Consider the following 19,539-nt stretch of genomic DNA (forward strand, 5'->3'; position numbering starts at 1 on the left):
TTTGATATCACAGAAGTGTGATTGACTTGGAGTTACATTGTGTTGTTTAAGTGTTCCCTTTATTTTTTTGAGCAGTGTATTTGGCCTGGTGAAGCGGTTTTATGCAGTGACTAAATGGAAGCTGATATGAGTTGTTTTTACTTTGCTGGACTCGGGAAGAAATTACGAGTCCTCACTGTCCAAGACCGAGTCAAAACCGCAATCAATATTGTTATGTATGGTACGACGCACTGTACGTTATGGTTTACGACAGTGTGCTGCTTTACGGATGAATGGGTTGTCAGAATGAGTGGCACGTCCATAAACGAGAGAGTGATGTACAATGTGAAACTGTGCAGATGTGCGTTCTTTGACAGCGAAGCCAGATATAACATTGGTGACGAAGATGGCTGAATTCAGTTTACCACCACCAGCACCATTCCTCACCATGCCTGGCGAACCTCCAGTCCCGTGGAATAACTGGCTTCAAAGTTAACACTTATCTCGAAGCTATGGACTGTTCTACAATCTCCAACAAGCGGAGGACAGCACTGCTCAGTCACTGCCTCGGCACAGAGGATTTTCAGAGCGTTTGGATTGGCTCCTACATTCACCGCTGCAGTCAGCGTCCTAAAGAACCACTTCGCCGGGAAAGAGCGAGTGCTCCTCCAACGCTGCCGGCTACGGAAAAGACACCAACGCCCAGGTGAGTCCATTCAAAGCTATGTTGCTAATCTGAGGATTTAGGCTAGCTCTTGTAACTATGGGACACTTCAGGAGGAGATCGTCAGGGATCAGCTGATAGAGGGGACGTTATGTGAAAAGACAAGGGAGAAACTACTTTTGGAATCAGATAATTTATAACTTGATGGAGCTATTAAAATAGCGGCTTTGGAACGCTCTACTATGCTACCAAACAGCTCTGCAGCATGCACTCGGCCCAAAGCCATTCTCACACAGCAACTTCACACGCACTACAACGATCACTCACTGCGCATGCCCTCCCACGACGATAGCTGCATGGACACAGACACCGACATGCCTGTGCAGCATGCACAGACAAACAAACAGAAGTAGTTGTGGCAACTGTGGGGCTAGCTCTCACAATTCAAGGGCTTCAAACTGCCCAGCCCGTGGGAAAATATGCAAAATCTGTTCAAAATACAATCACTTTGCTAAAAAGTGTGTCGTTCTACACCAGCTACTAGCTCCACCCAGAACAGGACCTTATTTTAATCTCGCTCGCTCGCAACATGAACACTGAAATCCAAACCATCTCCACTAACATGCACTGTGCAGCTGGGCGAGGTGGGTTAGCCTTTGCTACTGGATACTGGCACTGCAGTGTCGTTGCTCAAGCTTTCCACAAGTTTTTTAGTCACCTACCACTCCAACAGCCCTCCACTGCGGGTATAGTAGATCCAAGATGGACATTGCAGGCACCCTCCAGGTCCCAGTGCACTACAGCGCCAATGCATGCTGCACAGGCGCCAAGCATCTGCCATCATTTACATTTCACGTTGCAAAGTGGGGTGCCAACCTCCTGGGCCTCGACCTCTTCACAGGCTTGGGGTTCACACAGAGATGACAGTGGGTCAGCTATCCACCAAGTTACCGGCACATGGCAACAGAACCTTTGTCACATGTGCTGGTGTGTTCAGATACACACGCATGCCTTTTGAACTTAGCTCCGCCCCCAGCTGGTTCCAGAAGGTGCTGAGCACCATCCTCGCTGGAATTCCCGGGGTGGCAGTCTGTCTGGATGACATCGTGGTCCACGGCCCTGACCTCCACATCCATGACCATCGACTCCACAGAGTATTCAGTTTGTCACTCTACTGCAAGACAACCTGATCCTCAACGGTGGAAAGTGCACCTTTGCAGCTCCAGCCGTCAAATTTGTGGGGTTCCGCCTGTCGGCCAAAGGCATTGCCCCACTCATGTCCTCCGCATCCCAAAACCGACCTTAGCCTCTCAGGTAGCCTCATTCTTGGGCATGACAGCCTAGTACCTCCGGTTTCTGCCCCACTACTCTCAGACCACAGCGCCCCTTCGCCAGCTCCTCAAGAAGGACGAGCCATGGGCTTGGACGGCAGCCTGCTCAGACACGGTTCGCTCACTGAAGAGCCAGCTCACAACAGCCCCAGTCTTGGCTCACTTTGACCCAGTCTGCCCCACCATTGTCTACTGTGACACCTCAGCTGGAGCACTAGGAGCTGTCCTCTCACAGCTGCAGAATGGCATTGAGAGGCCCGTTGCCTTCCCCTCAAAGGCCCTGAGCCCCACTGAACAACGGTACTCTGTGGGCGAACAAGAAGCACTGGCCTGTGTCTTGGGGTGCGAAAGGTGGCACCTCTACCTATATGGCCGGCTGCTCAGAACCGACCACCAGTCCCTCACAACGCTACTGTCGGCATCAGGAACTGGCCACAAGCCACTTCAGCTGCACAGATGGGCCGACCACCTCAGACAGTATGACTATCAGCTGAAGTTCACTCCGGGGAGGGATAACAGCAGACCTCACACGCCCCTTTGACACTCCTATTCCAACCATCTTATAAATAATCTACGTTCCCCTTCAATCAGCCGTCTCATTGGAGGAGCTGAAGCAAGCATCGGAACAGGATCCCACGCTGTCTACCCTCCGCGTATACATACACACTGGATGGCCAGCACGTATGCCAGAAGAGCTGGAGACTTTCGCCAGGGTGAAGCACAAACTTTCTTGCTGGGAAGAAGTCTGTCTCTCGAGGGTTTTGCACTGTGGTCCTGAGTGGTCTGCATGCACGTGTTCTATCAATGGTGCACGAGGGTCAATTGGGTGAAGGTCAATCAGCGATGTCGAGACCTTGTGTGGTGACCTTGTGTGGTTCCTGTCAGAACTGTCACAGCACAGGCCATCGTGGACATCCTAGACAGCCTGGTCACAAGGTGGGGCCTACCCCTCTCCTTCACCACGGACAATGGTCCCCAGCTAACCTCAGGGGAACTCAACAATCTCAGTAACAAGGTAATCAAAACACATCCTCACGGCCTACTACAACCCACAAGCTAACAGAGGGGTGGAAGGCTTCAACCAAACGCTGAAGAACAGCATCAGAGCGCACCTGGTCCAGGGGTGCACATTCCAAACGGCTTTGAAACAAACGCTTAATGCACTACAGAGCAAGAAAACACACAACACAGGTCTCCCCGGCATCTCTCTTGCTAGGTCGTGAGATGGAACTGCCACTGGACAGACTCAGAACAGAGAGTAACAGTTTGTGCTGTTCGTCATACCGTACGCTGTTATGGTTTACGACGGTGTGCTGCTTTACGGATGAACGGGTTGTCCAAATGAGTGGCGCGTCATTAAACTAGAAAGTGATGTACAATGTGAAAATGCGCAGATGTGCGTTTGTTACGCACGCCTCTATGAAGAGGGAACGCAACACCCTGCTACAACTAAACTCTCTGTGAAGCGAAAAAGGTATGGACTGTAGGTGCGAGTAAAAATGACAACAAGCAGAATGTGGTACCGTTTACAAGGACTTTATTCCTTTACACGGTAATATGGGGAAAAGGGGCTGGACGGAACCAAAGCAAAGAAAGTAAATCTCAAAGCCCCCCCCCTCTCCTATCTTACCTGCCTACCCACTACTTACCTAATTTAGCACCACCTGGTGCCCTAACCAAAATACAGGGGGTGGTCCGCCCAGGTCTTACCTAGTGTGCCTAGACAGCGAATATGCTATGGGTATATGTATGCCCGCGGGCCTCTTGCCTAAGCACTCCCAAAGTGCCTTCCCCTTCTCCCCCTGGGAACAAATGAAACAGATTATTAAACAATTTTCAAACAAACTAACAAACGACATCAAATAAGCTCTATCTGAGCAACAAACTCACAAAATATACCAACTCTCAGCAAAATCAACCTCTAGCAAAATCTCTAGCAAAATCTCAGAAAATCTCTCTACAAAAAGCTCTCTCTCCTGAACAGAACACTGGCATTTATATATCTTCAGATGGAATGGGTAATTGGAGACAGCTGTCTTGACGAGGGGGCGGAGTCAGCTCTCCAATTAGCCATGGAGTCAACCAATCAGCTGCTTGAGGGATTTCCTGAAATAAACACATGCACAAACACAAACTACAACACATAAACTGGGGAACGTAACAGCGTTCTCTGACGGCGAAGCTTGATATAACAAATATGTGGTCTCGAGTTCTACAACACTGCAAGACGCACATTCTACTTGCCCATTCACCCATTGTTTCTATATTGTGAAATAAATGAATTATTCTCGTGTTGCCTTTTATTTTTCAACAAAAGAATGGCCTAGAATGTTTGATTCCTTCCATTTATAACAATCTGAATTGTGATTTTAATATTTATTTCAATATTTTCATTGAAATCACAATTCTAAAGCTTGGCGGGTAATTTTGCTCCTTAACGCCACGCATATAGGGCTTGATGTCTAGGTTGCATATTCATTTTGAAAGTCTGGGATATTTCGGTGTCCAAAGTTTCCACGGAAAATAAACATGCAGAAAGTTGGCGTTCTCGTTTCTCTCCCTGGGTTGGTATACACTCTGGGTTGGTATACACTCTGGGTTGGTATACACTCTAGATTCGGTCTCAGAAAAACATTTCCAAGAAACTTTAAGATACCGCTCAGACTCAAAAATGAACCCGGTGGATGCCCATTTTTATGACATTTCATTCTCAAAACAACTGTGGACCATTGTAGAGAGAGAAATTCTAGAATCTATGAAAATGGGGCCAGACGGGAATGCAAAGCACTGAGAAGACGAGGAGCTGTTCACACAGGAGGTAATGAAAAGTACTGAACCATCCAAAAATCCGCGAAACGTCTAGCATGACGAGTTTTCTACGCCAACTCAACGCCTAACGGATTTAAGAGCTTTCCCTGGTATCGAGGTTGACTTTCACTGAGCACCTTCATGGCTTGGGAAGACCAAGCCTGGACGTCAAAGGCACGTTTCGTGAATATCAAATTGTGTTACGGTCGTCTCCGATTCGGACGTGTGATTTCTTGACACCCACTTTTTATTCTGTTATGCACTACCACTCGAATCCCGGCCGAGCAGCCAAACACCTCCTGTCACGAATGAAGAGATGTGTGCAGGTCAAAGGCATTGGGAGGGAGAAATCAGGTAACAGCAATGAGACCAGCGCTGGCCACCAGCATAGCAGATACAGGCAATGGGACTCGGACTGGGCTGAACCTGCAGAGCTCCTCCACTCCCAAGCACTTCAGCCATATCGTTGGCACCAGACCCTTTGAACTTCAGGCCAGGAGGCTGAAGAACACAGCAACAGCAGCCCAAGCACTGGTTGACTACCCAGTTCTCAAAGAGGAATGCCCGAGCAGCTTGTCTAGCCCAGCTCCAGACCTACATGACCACCACCTGGATATCCTTCGGTCTTCCATTAGTGATGGCAGGCATGGCACCCTTGCCCTCTTTTACCTCCTCCCTGCCACAGGGATTCACCTCCCACAGTTCTCCAATGATTCAGACCTCCCGTTCTCCCTGCAAACAGATCTAGATTCATAATAAATGCCTATGGCAACAAAGTTATGGTGTCTATATGAATTTTAGACATGCAGGATATACAATAACCTTGACAATACTTTGGTCCATTGGTCATTTATTGCACCTTAAAGCGAATGCGAGTAGTCTACAAATATATTGCCTCCCTAACTTGATAGATGATCCTGTCAGTACAAAATGAGTATACATTATTTTATTACAACTACGCAGATGGCAGTAATTGCACTGGGATATCTACTGTCCATATGTCTTTGTGACCTCTGGCATAAAGGGGTTCCTTGAGCCAGCGTGGGTTTGACAGCTGTGTGAGGTGTTTCTCTGTGAGCCCAGTGTGCACTGCTGCCTTCTCCAGCTCCCTCAGATCCTTCTCTGGCACATTGTCAGAGCAGCACCAGGTCTCCCCGACTTCCACCAAGCCTAAAAACAAGACATGACAGGGGTTGGAGATTCATCTACTTTACAATTGAAAATCGAGTTTAAAACAAACATGCGATGTGCTGCGTTTTAGTCCTCACCACTTGCTCAATCATGCAAAAGTCTGTTTTACCTGCTACGACTCCACGGCCAAATCTGTCTCCGGATGCTAGAAGTTCCTCTATTTGCATGTGGCTCATTCCCAGTGTATGGGTGAGGATGTCTCTCCACTGGTCGGCCTCCCAGTCCTTCTGCGCAATATGAATAGCTAGAGTGCAGTTTTCCATTGTGGATAGCAGAGGGCGCCAACGTGTCTCAATACTTTTTACACCGTCCAGTACTAATCCTGCATACGGCTGCTTGAATGATAGGCAACCCACTTGTAATGTCATCGTCACTCCACGTCGTGAATACGTTGCAACCAGGTGCTATGCTACTCTATCACTCTAAACCAATCCTAAAATAATGATCTAGTAAGAAGAAAGAGCTATTGCACACATCATCACGCAATCAATCAACGCCTTTGTAGTCTCTGTGACGCGTAAAATCTGGCTGGCTACATGTATCCGACTGTAATTATAAAAGGAGCAATGGTTGACTTGTATTTATATAGACCACCTCGTTACAACAAATGAAATTTACTCGGCAATTCCTCGACGCACCGTAAACGTAATTTTTTACATTAGCCACAATACTTTTCAACTACTCTCCCAAACCTTACGCACTTCCTGTTTGTCCTGTTAACAAGCACGTCTTGATAAGAAGGTAATGGGAGTTCCAAAATGTTTAAAATAGGCGCATAGTGCCATCTAGCGACCGACAAGTCCATGGAAACCATTCATTCCATTTTTTGTATTCACTGTAAATTGCAGCAAATCAAGTAAACACAATGTGGAAACGGAAAAGTATTATTTCAATTTGAAATCAATGTTCATGCATTTGACAAGTCAACAAAATGACGACCAGATAACTAACAGTGATTTAAATGTTAATAATTTAACACGTACTGAAGTGCTTGCTAGCAGAAAGAAAAACAGCTATATTGCAACAGAATGTGTATGTTGAAAGGTTAGAAACAAGGTACAATAGAGGAGAAAAGTATAACATTGGTCCGTTCTCAGTCAAAAACATGTTTTCAAATGAGTAATGCTCATCTCTCAGGCCAGCTGAGAGTGGTCACAGAACATAGACAAAATGAACAAAACATGAGGGGATATATTAGAAGTTCAATGGGGTGGTGGGGAGACCATTTTGTATGAAGGGGAGTCACAATTTCACAAACAAAGAATTTTTCACAGGTATACTAATAGAGAAGCGGCACTGTAGGTTTTCTCCCTTACATTACCCAATGTAGACCTGGCAAGGTAGAAGACCCAAACAGGCTGTTTACCCATAATACTCAAGATTAACTGAAAACTAGAATACACTACTAGGAACCTTGAGGTGAAGTTGTGCACCCTGAATCTGACATTATTGTAACAGCAAAAGCCAACTACAATGACTGTCATACTGCCATATACACTGACTATACCAAACATTAGGAACACCTTCCTAATATTGGCACCTACTAACATACCCCGTTCAAAGGCACTTAAATCGTTTGTATTGCCCATTCACCCTTTGAATGGCACACAAACAATCCATGTCTCAAGGCTTAAAAATCATTCTTTAACCAGTCCCCTTCATCTACACTGATTTAAAGTGGATTTAACAAGTGACATCAATAAGGGATCATAGACTATCCAGGTGAAAGCTATGTTGTGGAAAGAGCAGGTGTTCCTAATGTTTTTATACACTCAGTGCAAAGGGCCACTAGAGGAACAAGGTTGTAAACCTTAATACAATTGAGTGGACATAGATCAGGGTCTTAATTCAGGAAAATACCCTATGAAATCAAAACCATCCAAATACAAAAATGGGTGTTCGGGAATAATACTATATATACACACGCTATTATATTACAACAAATGTTCCTCACAATAGAGAAGTTAAATAATTTAATAAACAAACGCAAATATACCCAAGTAGCAAGCTAATCTTAGGTTTAAAAAGGTTAGACTAATAAGCATGATCGTGTTGTCATCTTAACATATAGTATTTGAGCTTTGATACAAAAAAAATTCAAATAAATCAGGGTTTGGGTCATTTGACAAACATACAACAAAATGTATCTTCAACTGGAATAAGGTGAAAGATATCTAAATTATAAAAGAGGATGAACGCTTTGGAGATATTTTGTTGGCGGCCAGAACATCACAAGGAAAATAGAAAGTACTATACAGTATATCACATAAAATCAATGAAAAGGAACTAATTATTTCCACTGCCAATACAATGGAAAAACACACGTTGATATAAGAGTGCCTTTTGTTCCACATACTCTGCCATGGATTTTTGTTTTCAGAAAAAAACATGTCCAAATTCCGGTCCCACCAGGTCCCATCACTCACTAGGAGTGACTTACATGGAAAGCTATGCTCTTCTGCCTCTTCTTTAAAGGAGAAGTTTTTTATTTTTTTATTTTTTTAAGTAAATGGCATGTTATAGAAGGGTCCAGCTACCTTTTTATTTGTGATTTTACTTGTTTTTGAGAAACTTACCACAAACAGCAAATCACTTCCTCATCCTCGTTGTGCAATATGGGGGCCCAGAAAAAACATGAATGCTCCAAAAACACCAAAATAGGTTACTTTAGAAACGGTAAAGCTCTCAGTATAGTGACGCAGGTATTTAGATATGTACACAAGAAATTGCATCATCCCAAACTTTATCCACAATGTTATATGCCGTTTCTAAAAGGCCATATTTGGGTGTTTTTGGAGCCTTTGTTCATGTTTCAGCACCCATACTGCACAACAATATTGAGGGAGTGATTCGCCGTTTGGGGTAAGTGTCTACTTAACCTTCTAGAACATTCCATTTCCATAAAAAATAGATATGTGGTTGTAAAAAATACTTATCCAGCTGTCTGGTGCATGTGAAGTCCATCAAAGCTCTAGAGCAGTTGTTGCAAAGCTTTAATTTAGTCAGGCATGTCAATGCACAGTTTTGGAGGAGGCACAAAGTACTTCCCTGGGCTCTGTGTGATCACCACACCATTTTTTTTGCTGAACATCGGGGCTATTTTTGGCGGGTCGTGTGCAGGCATCTCCTCGCACACCTCAGGGTCCTCGTGGTGCAGGTCATAAGAAACGTTCCCATACTCCCGCAGGAAGGGAAAGAGCTCAAGAAGAAACTGGCAGAAATCTTTTCGGATGCCAAACCACCCTGTTAGAAAAGAGAGAAAAAACCCAGTTAAAACAAATATAGCTTGAAGCAACATTTAAAGAGTTACACTGACTGGATTCTCAGATGAATAAAAATAACACTGCCTCAATATGACAATTCATTCTGCTGCACTGCTATCACTGTCTGAGGAATAACTCACAGTGGTTGCCTCCTTTTTGGCCAAAGGTTGTGAACATCAGAGTCACCAGGGATACCCAGAGAGGCACGAAAACTGACACATAGCTGGAGCTGTAGTGGCCATCCAATTTATGGACCAACAGGATCTGAAGAGCCAATGACAGAGACAAACAATAACAATGTCCCAACTTCTTTAACTCTCTGAACACACTAATAACTGGGGGGGAAGATGTCATGACCACATACCTCAAAAGTGAGCAAGGGTACAACGATTGTCATCCAGCTGATCGCCATGGTGATGTGAGTGCGCCGTTGCTCTGCGATGACGTCCATAGACCGCAGAAAGAGCACTGACCACACCATGTAGTAGAGCACCACAAGGCACAGGAAGGACATGAGGATCCACAGTGGCACACAGACGACCTGGAAGACAAAAATCAACAGAATGTCTACGTATATTTCCATTCCAACTCGCTATATATTGTACTCAATTCCCATAATATTTCAGACTTAAATATTAGGGAGGTAGTTCTCTTACCAGCCATGGCCAACTGATGATTTTATCCAGTCGCAGGGCAATGAAGATAAACTGGAGAATATTGACCGAGCACAAGATCTCCAACTAATACAAGGAGATAGGAAGAACAGAAGAAAATGGGTGAGGGGGGGGAAATGAGGGAGATAGATACATATATCTATTATAATCACCAAGATCTAGCCTAAATATTCTATTTGAGAAAAATAACATCCTTGTAACTGATAAAAAATGTCAGACTGACCTCTAGAGAGCGATCATGGCGGAAGCCCCACACACATGCTGCAACAGAGACAGGCGAGACGAAGAAGAGGGGCATGAAGACCAGCAGCCAGAAGTGGGTGCCCCTCGCCACACGGTCACACACCAGAACCTCAAAGGTGAGCAGGAGTAGGTGGATCCCAACCGCTATCAGCATGGCCTTGAACTCCACACAGGTTTCACCCTCAGCCCTGCATTGCCAGCATAACAGGCACAGTAAATAAGGCATACTAGTCAGCAGTGATAGGTATGGCAACCAGAGAGCGTCATATTGATAGCTAATGACAGCCACACTGACAGGAAAACAAAACAAAACATAAAAGCATTTGGGATTAAAAGCACACCTGTACTGTGGGTTATGGGACCATACGCCTGTGCCAACTGAGGCACCGATGATAACCATTAGCTTCCATAGCCAAATGGGGGCAAACACAGCCCAATAGCTCCAATGGATGATGCCATCCAGACGCAAGGACAGTAGAACAGAGAACAGCAACAGACAGGCATAGATGAGGAATTTACTGAGAAGGGAGGGAAAAAAACAATTTCATCAACCATGAGTCTACTCAGCAATAAATTGAGTTTACTACTCATCAGATTATGTTAGCGCAGGCTGGTACAAAAATGTGTACCCCATGCAATTCCAGAACAAGGAAACTGAGCTCAGTGGAGTCAGCCATTCCGACTATTCAGCTGGTTTGTTATCTAGCTAGTTGGCATAAAAACAATTAACGTTACCTAGCTAATAATAGCGACTGTAAAACAAGGCTGGCTAGCTTAACGTCAATGTTTGCTAACTTGGCTAATGCTGTCCTTCCCCAATATAATAGCTAAATTAGTTTGCTAATGTTCGTTAGTTGGGTCAGAAGTCCTAATGGTTCACCGGTTCAGATAGCTCGCTAGTTCGCTAACGTTAAATTAGTTAAGTTCCTGGTAGCTCGAACGTGAGACGTTAATTTAACAGCTAGATTTCTCTTTACGTTACCTGGGATTGAAGTCTTGAAAGAATCCCCGAAGATTCATGACTATATTTTATATCCTTATTTGGATTAACATTAAAATTACGTATCAAAATGATGTTTTTTTTATCAAACTGCTTGCTATTGTGGTTCACGCGAGCTAAGAGAGATAGGCCACTAGGGGCGTCATGTACAGTAAGGCTACTGCCACTGGCAACAATGTAGCTAATGTTGTCAAAGCAGCTTGCTACAATGATAATGGAGCATGTTCGACATTGCAGAAGACTGCCGACTGACTGATCTACAAAGAACAACGTAACTAACTACTCATTATTATTTGTAGATCAGTCAGTCACAATTGACCCGTGATACATAACACTACGATTTTGATCCTCTCTTACACTGCCACATTCTGGCACAGGGCATGAACGTTTTTTGACATTGTAGCCTAAACGCACGCAACAATCAAATAGGATTATGTTTTAAAGCAACGGGCACGCATTTAATAATTGAGACAATGAAAATGAATATTTTTCATATCGGAATTAGCCATATCTAAGTATGTCCATAACCATTTTTTTTAATTGGGTGAAAAAACTACAAAAACCAGACTGTCAAGTAATGTTTTGCAGTCTGGGAACTCTCACGTTGATTCGTTATGAACAATAAATTTTGGTAGATGTAGTTTATAATGTTTTCAAATGTTATTAGTTGTCACGAATCACAAACGCATTTAAACTACATTATCCAATAGGTTACACTATGCGTGTATCCTGCCTTTTAACGCCAATGACAGCCGAAGGATGGAGGCAGGTAATAGCCACTAAAACAAATACCTTATTCACCTATTATGCGCCTTTCATTTAGTCCCTTACACGTGTTGTCAGATCGTCCTGCCATTGAACCAAAAACATGTTTTCTAAAGATGTTTGGTCGTTATTAACTTGCCCCTGTAAAAAGCTATGGCTAATGTGAAAGTTTTAGCTATTGTTGTTTCCTTGGTGGCCTGTTTCGCTCACTTGTCTACCCTTTCATAACATTTTGAAAAGCGAGGCATTGTCAGTGGAATGTACTTCTCTGAAGTACGACATGTAGTTTTTTTCATTGTTAGGATACTATGGTAAGTTGGTCACACACAGTATTGTACTGTAGTCAGTAGTGTACAGCTACGCTCGTAGACGCTACTTTAGCCCTATTGACGATAGTGTCTTCTGGCAGGGGGAGTTTTGTTAATAAGAGCTCCAACGCTTGCTCAAAACATTAACACGCATGGCTTGCGGTACCGTTTTAGGAACGTGTCTTTCATATCAGTAAAAAAAAAAAAAAAAAAGGTAAATTACTACATGCCTTTTATAGGGTTAGTGTTCCCACACGGCCATTTCTTCACCGCTAGTTTACAGAAGACATGGGCCGCCAACTGTGCTTATTAGCTATCTTCTTCGATGAGGTTTAATGGCGTTTGGCATCCAATACATGTTGCATTACCGCCACCTATTAGACTGGAGTATAACCTCCCTTTATGCTTTGCTTAATTTCTTTTTTTTTCTTAACAAAAAACAATTACAACAAATACCCTACCATCTAACACTACACTCACAAAAAAAAGTATAATAAATACCATAATAATACATACCGTAGTCCTACTTCTGGCCAACATCCTGAAAAGATGGGACACCACCCCTTAACACACCCTGTAACTCTTCTGATGTCAAGACTCGCACACCCAAATATCTCACTGCAGCTGCCACCACAACCTATTTTCTGCGCCTTACGTTCCATCCCTTCAGTACAGTTGATAACCATTACTATAAATTCCAAAAATCCAATCTTACTGAAACATATCACTTGTTTATTTATCCCCTTGTACTGGTACAGATCTACTACTCACACCACACCTCTCAGGATCCCTCCCCATCGATCCATCTTCCTCTACTTTCTTCACTGCCTCAGCATATGACAACTTTTGCACTACTCTAACCCTGGAAACTTCAACTCTCTCGCAAGGGACATTTCTGATCCCCAGCCCCATGGGCACCCCTACAATTAACACATATCACTACTTTCCCCAATGGTACACATTCCTTTGTCTCATGCCCTTCTGCACACTTCTCACACCTAGGAACCTTCCCCCAACACACTGCTGCCACATGCCCATAAGCTTGACACCTGTAACAATGTAATGTATTCGGGTCAAAGGCTTGTACAGGATAACTTATATATCCTAACATGACTTTGTCGGGCAGACTCGACATCAAAACTCAAAAGAACAGACAATGTATTCTGATTCTCCACTCGGTGCCACTCACGACAAGCATCACAAACACTGGGAATCTTCCCCTTCAGTTGGTCAGCTTTCACATTTACTGCTACCCCAGTAGTCACTCCTTTCAATGGCACCCTTTTCCTGAGAGCATAATAATTCACATCTCTTGCCCTCATTAGTTTAACATGGAGCACCTACTCCCTCTGACCGGCAGAAACACATATAATTAGCACAAGACCACTTCTGATTACCCTCACAGATTCCACAGCACCCAACTCTGTAATTGACCCACCCTGAAATCTCAAATGGATGAGCCAAAAGGCAAGGGTCCACTTTCTCCAAAAACTTCACTCCTACTGTCACAGACTCATCTTTATCCTGACCCTCGGTGCTAGCCCGGGCACCACACCTACCACCTCCGATACCCCCCCCCCCCCCCCCATTCCTCCTACATATTCCAAGTGTAAGTCTCCTTATGATAATAATGCACTTCTCCTGACATATGCCATTTAACCAGCTGTCACAATCTCCTTTATAATCAGCACGAACACCTCGGCATGTGCATCCCACATGTAAACCCCTAATTAGCTATCTAGCATGCTCTGAACACTTGTGTGTAAGCTGAAAGGCGCTGCATGGTCAATCCAACGTCTGCATTGGCCGTGCAGCATTTACGGTGATACGGCCTAAGCAGGGTATTCATACTTCTTGCACTTCACAGAGCATTTTGAGAGGCGCACAGCCTCTGTGTGACTCCAGAGGCTCCGCGATTGCGGTCACACCATCCATACGGCACCTCCGACCATATTTTCGGACCAAGCATTATTGTCTCTAACTGGGGGATGCAGTGTAGTGTTTGTCAGTATATGGGGTCTGTACAACACCGAAAGATTCTTTCTCGCTGACATGAAAGATGAAGGGCCGTATGAGCATATGTTTTCGAAAAACGTTTCGAAAAGCGATGATTATTGACGTTTCTAAACGTTAAAACGCAGCATGGATTTGTAGTTTACACAGAGCCAAATCTGGGCAAATGCAATGGTGGCAAATGCTTCATACGGAGAAGGGTTTTTGAGATCTAGTGTACAGCCTACACTGTGTGTTATCAGACATCTACAAATAGTGTTGGAAACAACAAACCAATCTGCATGTCTAATAATTCCAGCAAATCTAAATTATTATATCAAATTGCAGCTAAATAACAACCCATATTCCCCAAACGTCTTGTATATAAACTCTATGAACTGGTGTATCACATCATATATCTTTATTGACACGTCTTCTTTTATGTCTCCCATTTTCCATGTCTCGTTTCAGTATTAGCCAAGTATGAAAACCAGATAAATGTGTTTTCTGAATTCATTGAAGACTTGCCTGACACCGATGAACCTGTGTGGGTTTTAGGAGAGTGTTACAATGTTAAAACAGGTAGGCCGGCATCTTCCAGCAGTCAGATTGTGATTTTATATGTGGGGAAAAATAAGCAGAATAAAGGGCTTGACGGTGCTTCTTGTTGTGTGGTCACAGAAAAGACAGAACTCCTATCAGACGTTCACTCGCGGCTATGGTTCACCTACAGGAAAAAATTCTCTCCCATAGGTGAGTGAAACGGGCAGATGTTATTGTGACATCCAATTGATGGCTAGTTGCTTTAACGGTTAAGTGTCTATCTTTACTTGGTCTGTAGGCGGAACAGGCCCCTCTTCAGATACAGGCTGGGGATGCATGCTATGGTGTGGGCAGATGATTCTTGCACAGGCCCTGGTATGCTCACAGCTGGGACGAGGTGAGGAGGATGTCTCAGGAGTCGTGCACATAGCTGTATGGGGTGGGAATCTATGGAACTGCATCAGCAAGGGGGTGTTTTATGTGGGAATTATTCATCTGGGGGAGAGATTTTGAGGATCCCAAATAGGTCATGATATGTATAGTACTATGTAATCAATTCAACAGTGAGAAAGAGAAAGGGTATCAGAATGCATAGCTGCGGAAATTAGGGGTGATGAGGGTGCTGCAGCACCCCCTGAAAAATCAGAATATATATTTTTTGCTGTTGTGAATTTTTTTTTTTTTTTTCATAAAAGTCGTGCACTGGGCTTTTACTAGTCCTGTATTCCCTGACCATAGCATCTGTAGCATGGCTATGTCAGAATGGCTCAGTGATTGTGGCCTGTCTTCCTGTTGTAGCCTGGCGTTGGAGGGCAGAGGGAGGACAGCCAGAGGAGTACCATCGTATCCTCCACTGTTTCCTGGATAGGAAAGACAGCTGTTACTCCGTACACCAAATGGGTAAGACAGAGTCATAAGCTAACCCTGCCTTAACCACACCTACCATGAATCAGCAGATCAAAAACAAAACAACAATTCTCTCACATTACTATAATTTTCTAGAGGACAGGTCCTCAAAGTAAAAAGGTGTAACTTGAAGAAAGAATATCAAATAGCCTGATGAATAGGCGACAGGTTAGACAGGCTAGAAAGGAGCCATGACTTAGACCTTTGCAGTGAACTTTGTTTGCCTTTTACCTGCTTGCAGCTCAGATGGGAGTCGGTGAAGGGAAGTCTGTGGGAGAGTGGTATGGCCCAAACACAGTTGCGCAAGTACTCAAGTAAGTATTTTATGAGCATGTTTTACGACTGATCAATTAATTTCTGAATATTGATTATGGAACACTGAAAATATCAGTAATCAGTGGACTCAGTGACTTCAAGACTTCAAGTTAAAATAAGTTTGGGCCACGAATAAGAAACCGGTTATCTCTCCTCAGGAAACTTGCATTATTTGATCACTGGAATTCTCTTGCTGTGTATGTGTCAATGGACAACACGGTGGTGATCGAGGACATCAGTACGTTTTTCTTCCCCTCACTTGTTGAACTCTTACCATCTGAGAGTTCTGTATAGGATGCCAAAAGGACACAAATGTTTTCTTTCCATGTCCTCTCCAGAGAAGCAGTGTCGCCAGGCAAGCAGAGGGAGCAGATTGCGGCCCAGACCCTGTGGCTGGGGGGAACCCTTCAACTCTGGAGAAATACCAGAGCAAGCCTGTTTGCACACGCACGGGAACAGAGCCACGATGTGTCCACATTCTCAATCCCAGTCTCATTCTGACTGGAGGCCCCTGCTGCTGGTCATACCTCTCCGTTTGGGAATCAACCACATCAACCCTGTCTACATCCAGGCCCTCAAGGTACAATGAATTCTTCTGTTCTTATTCAATTGATACTAAACTAGAATATTCCTGTAGTTACTGTTGCCTTTTAAATAGTTATACTGGTCTCACTTTGTGTTCTCCCATTCAGGAGTGTTTTAAAATACCACAATCCTGTGGTGTGCTGGGAGGAAAGCCCAATCTGGCCTATTACTTCATCGGATTTGTAGGTGAGTCTAAGAGGAAGCCGTAAGTGAAGGTTCCCAAAAAGGAAGCAAAAAAATAAAGAAAATAAGCCAAACCTGTGAGTTGTCAAGCCACTGTGTTCAGCCAGGCCTGTATGTGTCTTTCAGGAGAGGAGCTGATCTACCTGGACCCCCACACCACCCAGTCAGCCGTGGAGTCAGAGGCTGGCAGCGGAGTGGACGACCAGAGCTACCACTGTCTGAGGAGTCCACGCCGCATGAAGATCACCAACCTGGACCCCTCTGTGGCCCTGGTGAGAGCTGAACCCACACACCGACCACCACAACCTGCTCTGCTACCAGGCCTCCTGTCTCACGGGCCTTGTTTGCATAGTTAAAAAAAAAAAGTGGCATGTTCTAAAGTGTTGCTCCAATGTGAATTTTGTGTACAGTGGGGATGATTTTGCCAAATCAAAATTAAATTATTTATTTATTTATTTCCCCCCAAGGGATTTTTTTGTAAGAGTGAGGATGACTTTGACAGTTGGTGTAACCTGGTCCAGCAGGTAAGAGTCATCCACTCAAGTCACACGTCAATGCAGATGGAGGTTTATTCTCTTGTGATTGAGACCCGTGTTCTTGTCCTTTTTTTAAGGAGATCCAGATGAAGAGGAACCTGCGGATGTTTGAGCTGGTGGAGAATCACCCGCCCCACTGGCCCCCCTTTGTTCCTCCCACCAAACCAGAGGTTCAGACCACAGGGGCAGGTATGAGCTATGTCACCAGATCGACCCATAATATTACACCAATAACAAATTCTGGCTGCAAATAATTATAGGGATACGGGTATCCAGCTTCCACTCTTATTTCTCTATATTGTTTTGAGATTACAGTATACAGGAAGTGTATTTATTTATAGGTGTCTATTTATAGGTTACTTGAACCGTATTGAAACTTCTATGTGGTGTTTAATCTCAAATGCAACCTACAAACTAAATCGAGTGTGCCGTGTCAAACGGATTACTGTCGTGTTCTCTTTTTGAACAGAGTTCATCGAATCGTCCGACAAGCTGTTTGAGTCTGAGGAGGAGTTTGAGATCCTTAACGTGTGACCAGCTCCCCCTCCCCTCCGCCCAGTCCAGTGGATGATGGCGATTGGGTTGATTCCCTACTGATCTTCCATACTGTGCTGTAGAAGTGCCTCAGAACAACACCGAGCATTAACTGCTTACCACTTTGCAAAAAAAGATAAGAAAAGATTCTGGACAACTCAAAACAAAGTGAGCAAATGAAGGCAGAAATGTGATGTACACCGTAAACACAAGCTGGCACTGTCTCATTTTGATGTTGTAACTAGGAAACAAAGCCAGGGTCCTACAGTAGGTGAAGACAGGGGTGAGGATGATATCTCCTCATTACACACTACCTCCTGATGCCAGGAGACAGCAAATCTGCAGACACATTGTTTTTCCAGGGTTAAAATACAAACATTCAACAAATAACTTAAGAAAAGTGCCTCTCTTAAATATATGTATGTTATTCAATGGTTAGAATAAGGGGTCTCCCAAGGTATTGGTGTGGAATACCCCCCCCCCCCCCCCATGTAAATATGCCTGACAATAAAGATATTTAAATATATATGATAATTCAGCCTCAGGGTTGATATTCTGTTTTAGTACCATCTTCCTCGTGGGTATTCCTGAGGAGCTAAAATGGCCTTGTGCACAGTGTCATGTGGAAAGGGAATGTGTAGAATAGAGCCTTGAGTGGTCATTAGCAAAACGGGCTTGTTTTCTTGTGATGAACCTAACCCATCTTTTCCTGCAAACCCCTTTCCACTGATGAATTGTTGTTCTATGATGGTTATTGACTGTCCCTGCAGCCCACTGTATTAGTACTGAAGATGATAGCCCGTGGTGACAACTGAATTATAATGGTTCTAGTATTACTGGTTTTCATCTAACCCAGTAAATGAAGACAAGCTGTGGATAACAGCATTTGCTTTATTTTAATGGTATAACCCTATCTCAGGCATAAAAGGGTGATATCACCTGGGCGTGGCAATCCAATACGAAACAGTTATTTTGTTTTATTTTTTTCAGAACCCAAAAGTGATGACTTCCATACAGGCACAGAGCAAGTTTCCAGTAAATGCCCTGTGAAATATAAGAAAATAAAACCCTCTTGACTCACGAAAAAGACATCAGTAAAGGCCCACACAAAAAGTATTTTCAAATTGACAACCAATACAAAACCAACTTCTTGGCAAGGAGCTATAGGAACATGTTCTCCAAGTGTAGCAACAACCACCAAAAGAAAATAAACATTACAGACATTTTCAATATGAATAATTAAAATGAGAAGAAATAACTCCCATTTATTTATTTGTCATTCTATAGACAACGAGGCTGAGTATTCACAATCTGGTTTACAATGTATTAATCCATTCAAAAGCAGGATAAACCAGTGACATCCGACACATACAAATCACTATTTGGATGAGAAGTACGACGAGGTGAGCTACGAAACCGTCGCATTTATATATTTGTCCAGTATACATGAAAAAGGCATGCAGGAGTAGTCAGTTTGATATGATGTTACACCAAGTCAGTGTTGATGACAATTATGGCATAAGTGTAGAAATCCCTAAACACAAGCACCTGATAGGCCTGTGCACTAAGGATGAGAACTTCACCATGAGAGCGAAGAATGCGGAGGAGCAAGAGGATTAGGTACCTGGATCTGAATGACCTGAGTATCTAGGAGAAAAAAAGAGTACCAGGACACTGAGAAGTTGAATTATGGATGCTGGACAATCTCTCCTGGCACCA

The 19,539-nt window shown here is 43.8% G+C and overlaps 3 protein-coding genes across 5 annotated transcripts; 1 reads left to right on the forward strand and 2 right to left on the reverse strand.

The window, feature by feature from the left end:
• Window positions 1-5,615: 5,615 nt before the first annotated feature.
• On the reverse strand, window positions 5,616-6,756 carry LOC115135474 (protein EOLA1-like). The gene is made up of 2 exons (XM_029670192.2): window positions 6,083-6,756; window positions 5,616-5,952 (listed from the first exon to the last, which is right to left on the reverse strand). Exons 1-2 carry the CDS (start codon window positions 6,339-6,341, stop codon window positions 5,738-5,740), a joined length of 474 nt encoding a protein of 157 aa, XP_029526052.1. The 5' UTR covers window positions 6,342-6,756; the 3' UTR covers window positions 5,616-5,737.
• Window positions 6,757-6,916: 160 nt separating this feature from the next.
• LOC115135477 (transmembrane protein 185-like) lies at window positions 6,917-12,553 on the reverse strand. Of its 3 annotated transcripts, none has more exons than XM_065023504.1 (7): window positions 12,457-12,553; window positions 10,495-10,671; window positions 10,134-10,341; window positions 9,893-9,976; window positions 9,601-9,777; window positions 9,377-9,500; window positions 6,917-9,216 (listed from the first exon to the last, which is right to left on the reverse strand). In XM_065023504.1, the coding sequence occupies exons 2-7, from the start codon at window positions 10,551-10,553 to the stop codon at window positions 8,972-8,974; spliced, it is 897 nt and encodes a 298-aa protein (XP_064879576.1). In that variant the 5' UTR covers window positions 10,554-10,671; window positions 12,457-12,553; the 3' UTR covers window positions 6,917-8,971. The 3 variants fall into 3 exon arrangements, with proteins under 3 accessions (XP_064879576.1, XP_029526054.1, XP_029526055.1); XM_029670194.2 differs by lacking the exon at window positions 12,457-12,553 and adding an exon at window positions 11,136-12,408; XM_029670195.2 differs by lacking the exon at window positions 12,457-12,553 and adding an exon at window positions 10,783-11,129.
• Window positions 11,827-18,354, forward strand: LOC115135475 (cysteine protease ATG4A-like). The gene is made up of 13 exons (XM_029670193.2): window positions 11,827-11,922; window positions 14,690-14,800; window positions 14,900-14,971; window positions 15,060-15,158; window positions 15,560-15,661; window positions 15,909-15,981; window positions 16,141-16,220; window positions 16,321-16,562; window positions 16,675-16,753; window positions 16,877-17,022; window positions 17,218-17,274; window positions 17,364-17,475; window positions 17,756-18,354. Exons 1-13 carry the CDS (start codon window positions 11,913-11,915, stop codon window positions 17,818-17,820), a joined length of 1,248 nt encoding a protein of 415 aa, XP_029526053.1. The 5' UTR covers window positions 11,827-11,912; the 3' UTR covers window positions 17,821-18,354.
• The last annotated feature ends 1,185 nt before the right edge of the window (window positions 18,355-19,539 follow it).

Source organism: Oncorhynchus nerka, linkage group LG10 (assembly GCF_034236695.1).
Source record: "Oncorhynchus nerka isolate Pitt River linkage group LG10, Oner_Uvic_2.0, whole genome shotgun sequence".
Lineage (NCBI taxonomy): Eukaryota > Metazoa > Chordata > Actinopteri > Salmoniformes > Salmonidae > Oncorhynchus > Oncorhynchus nerka.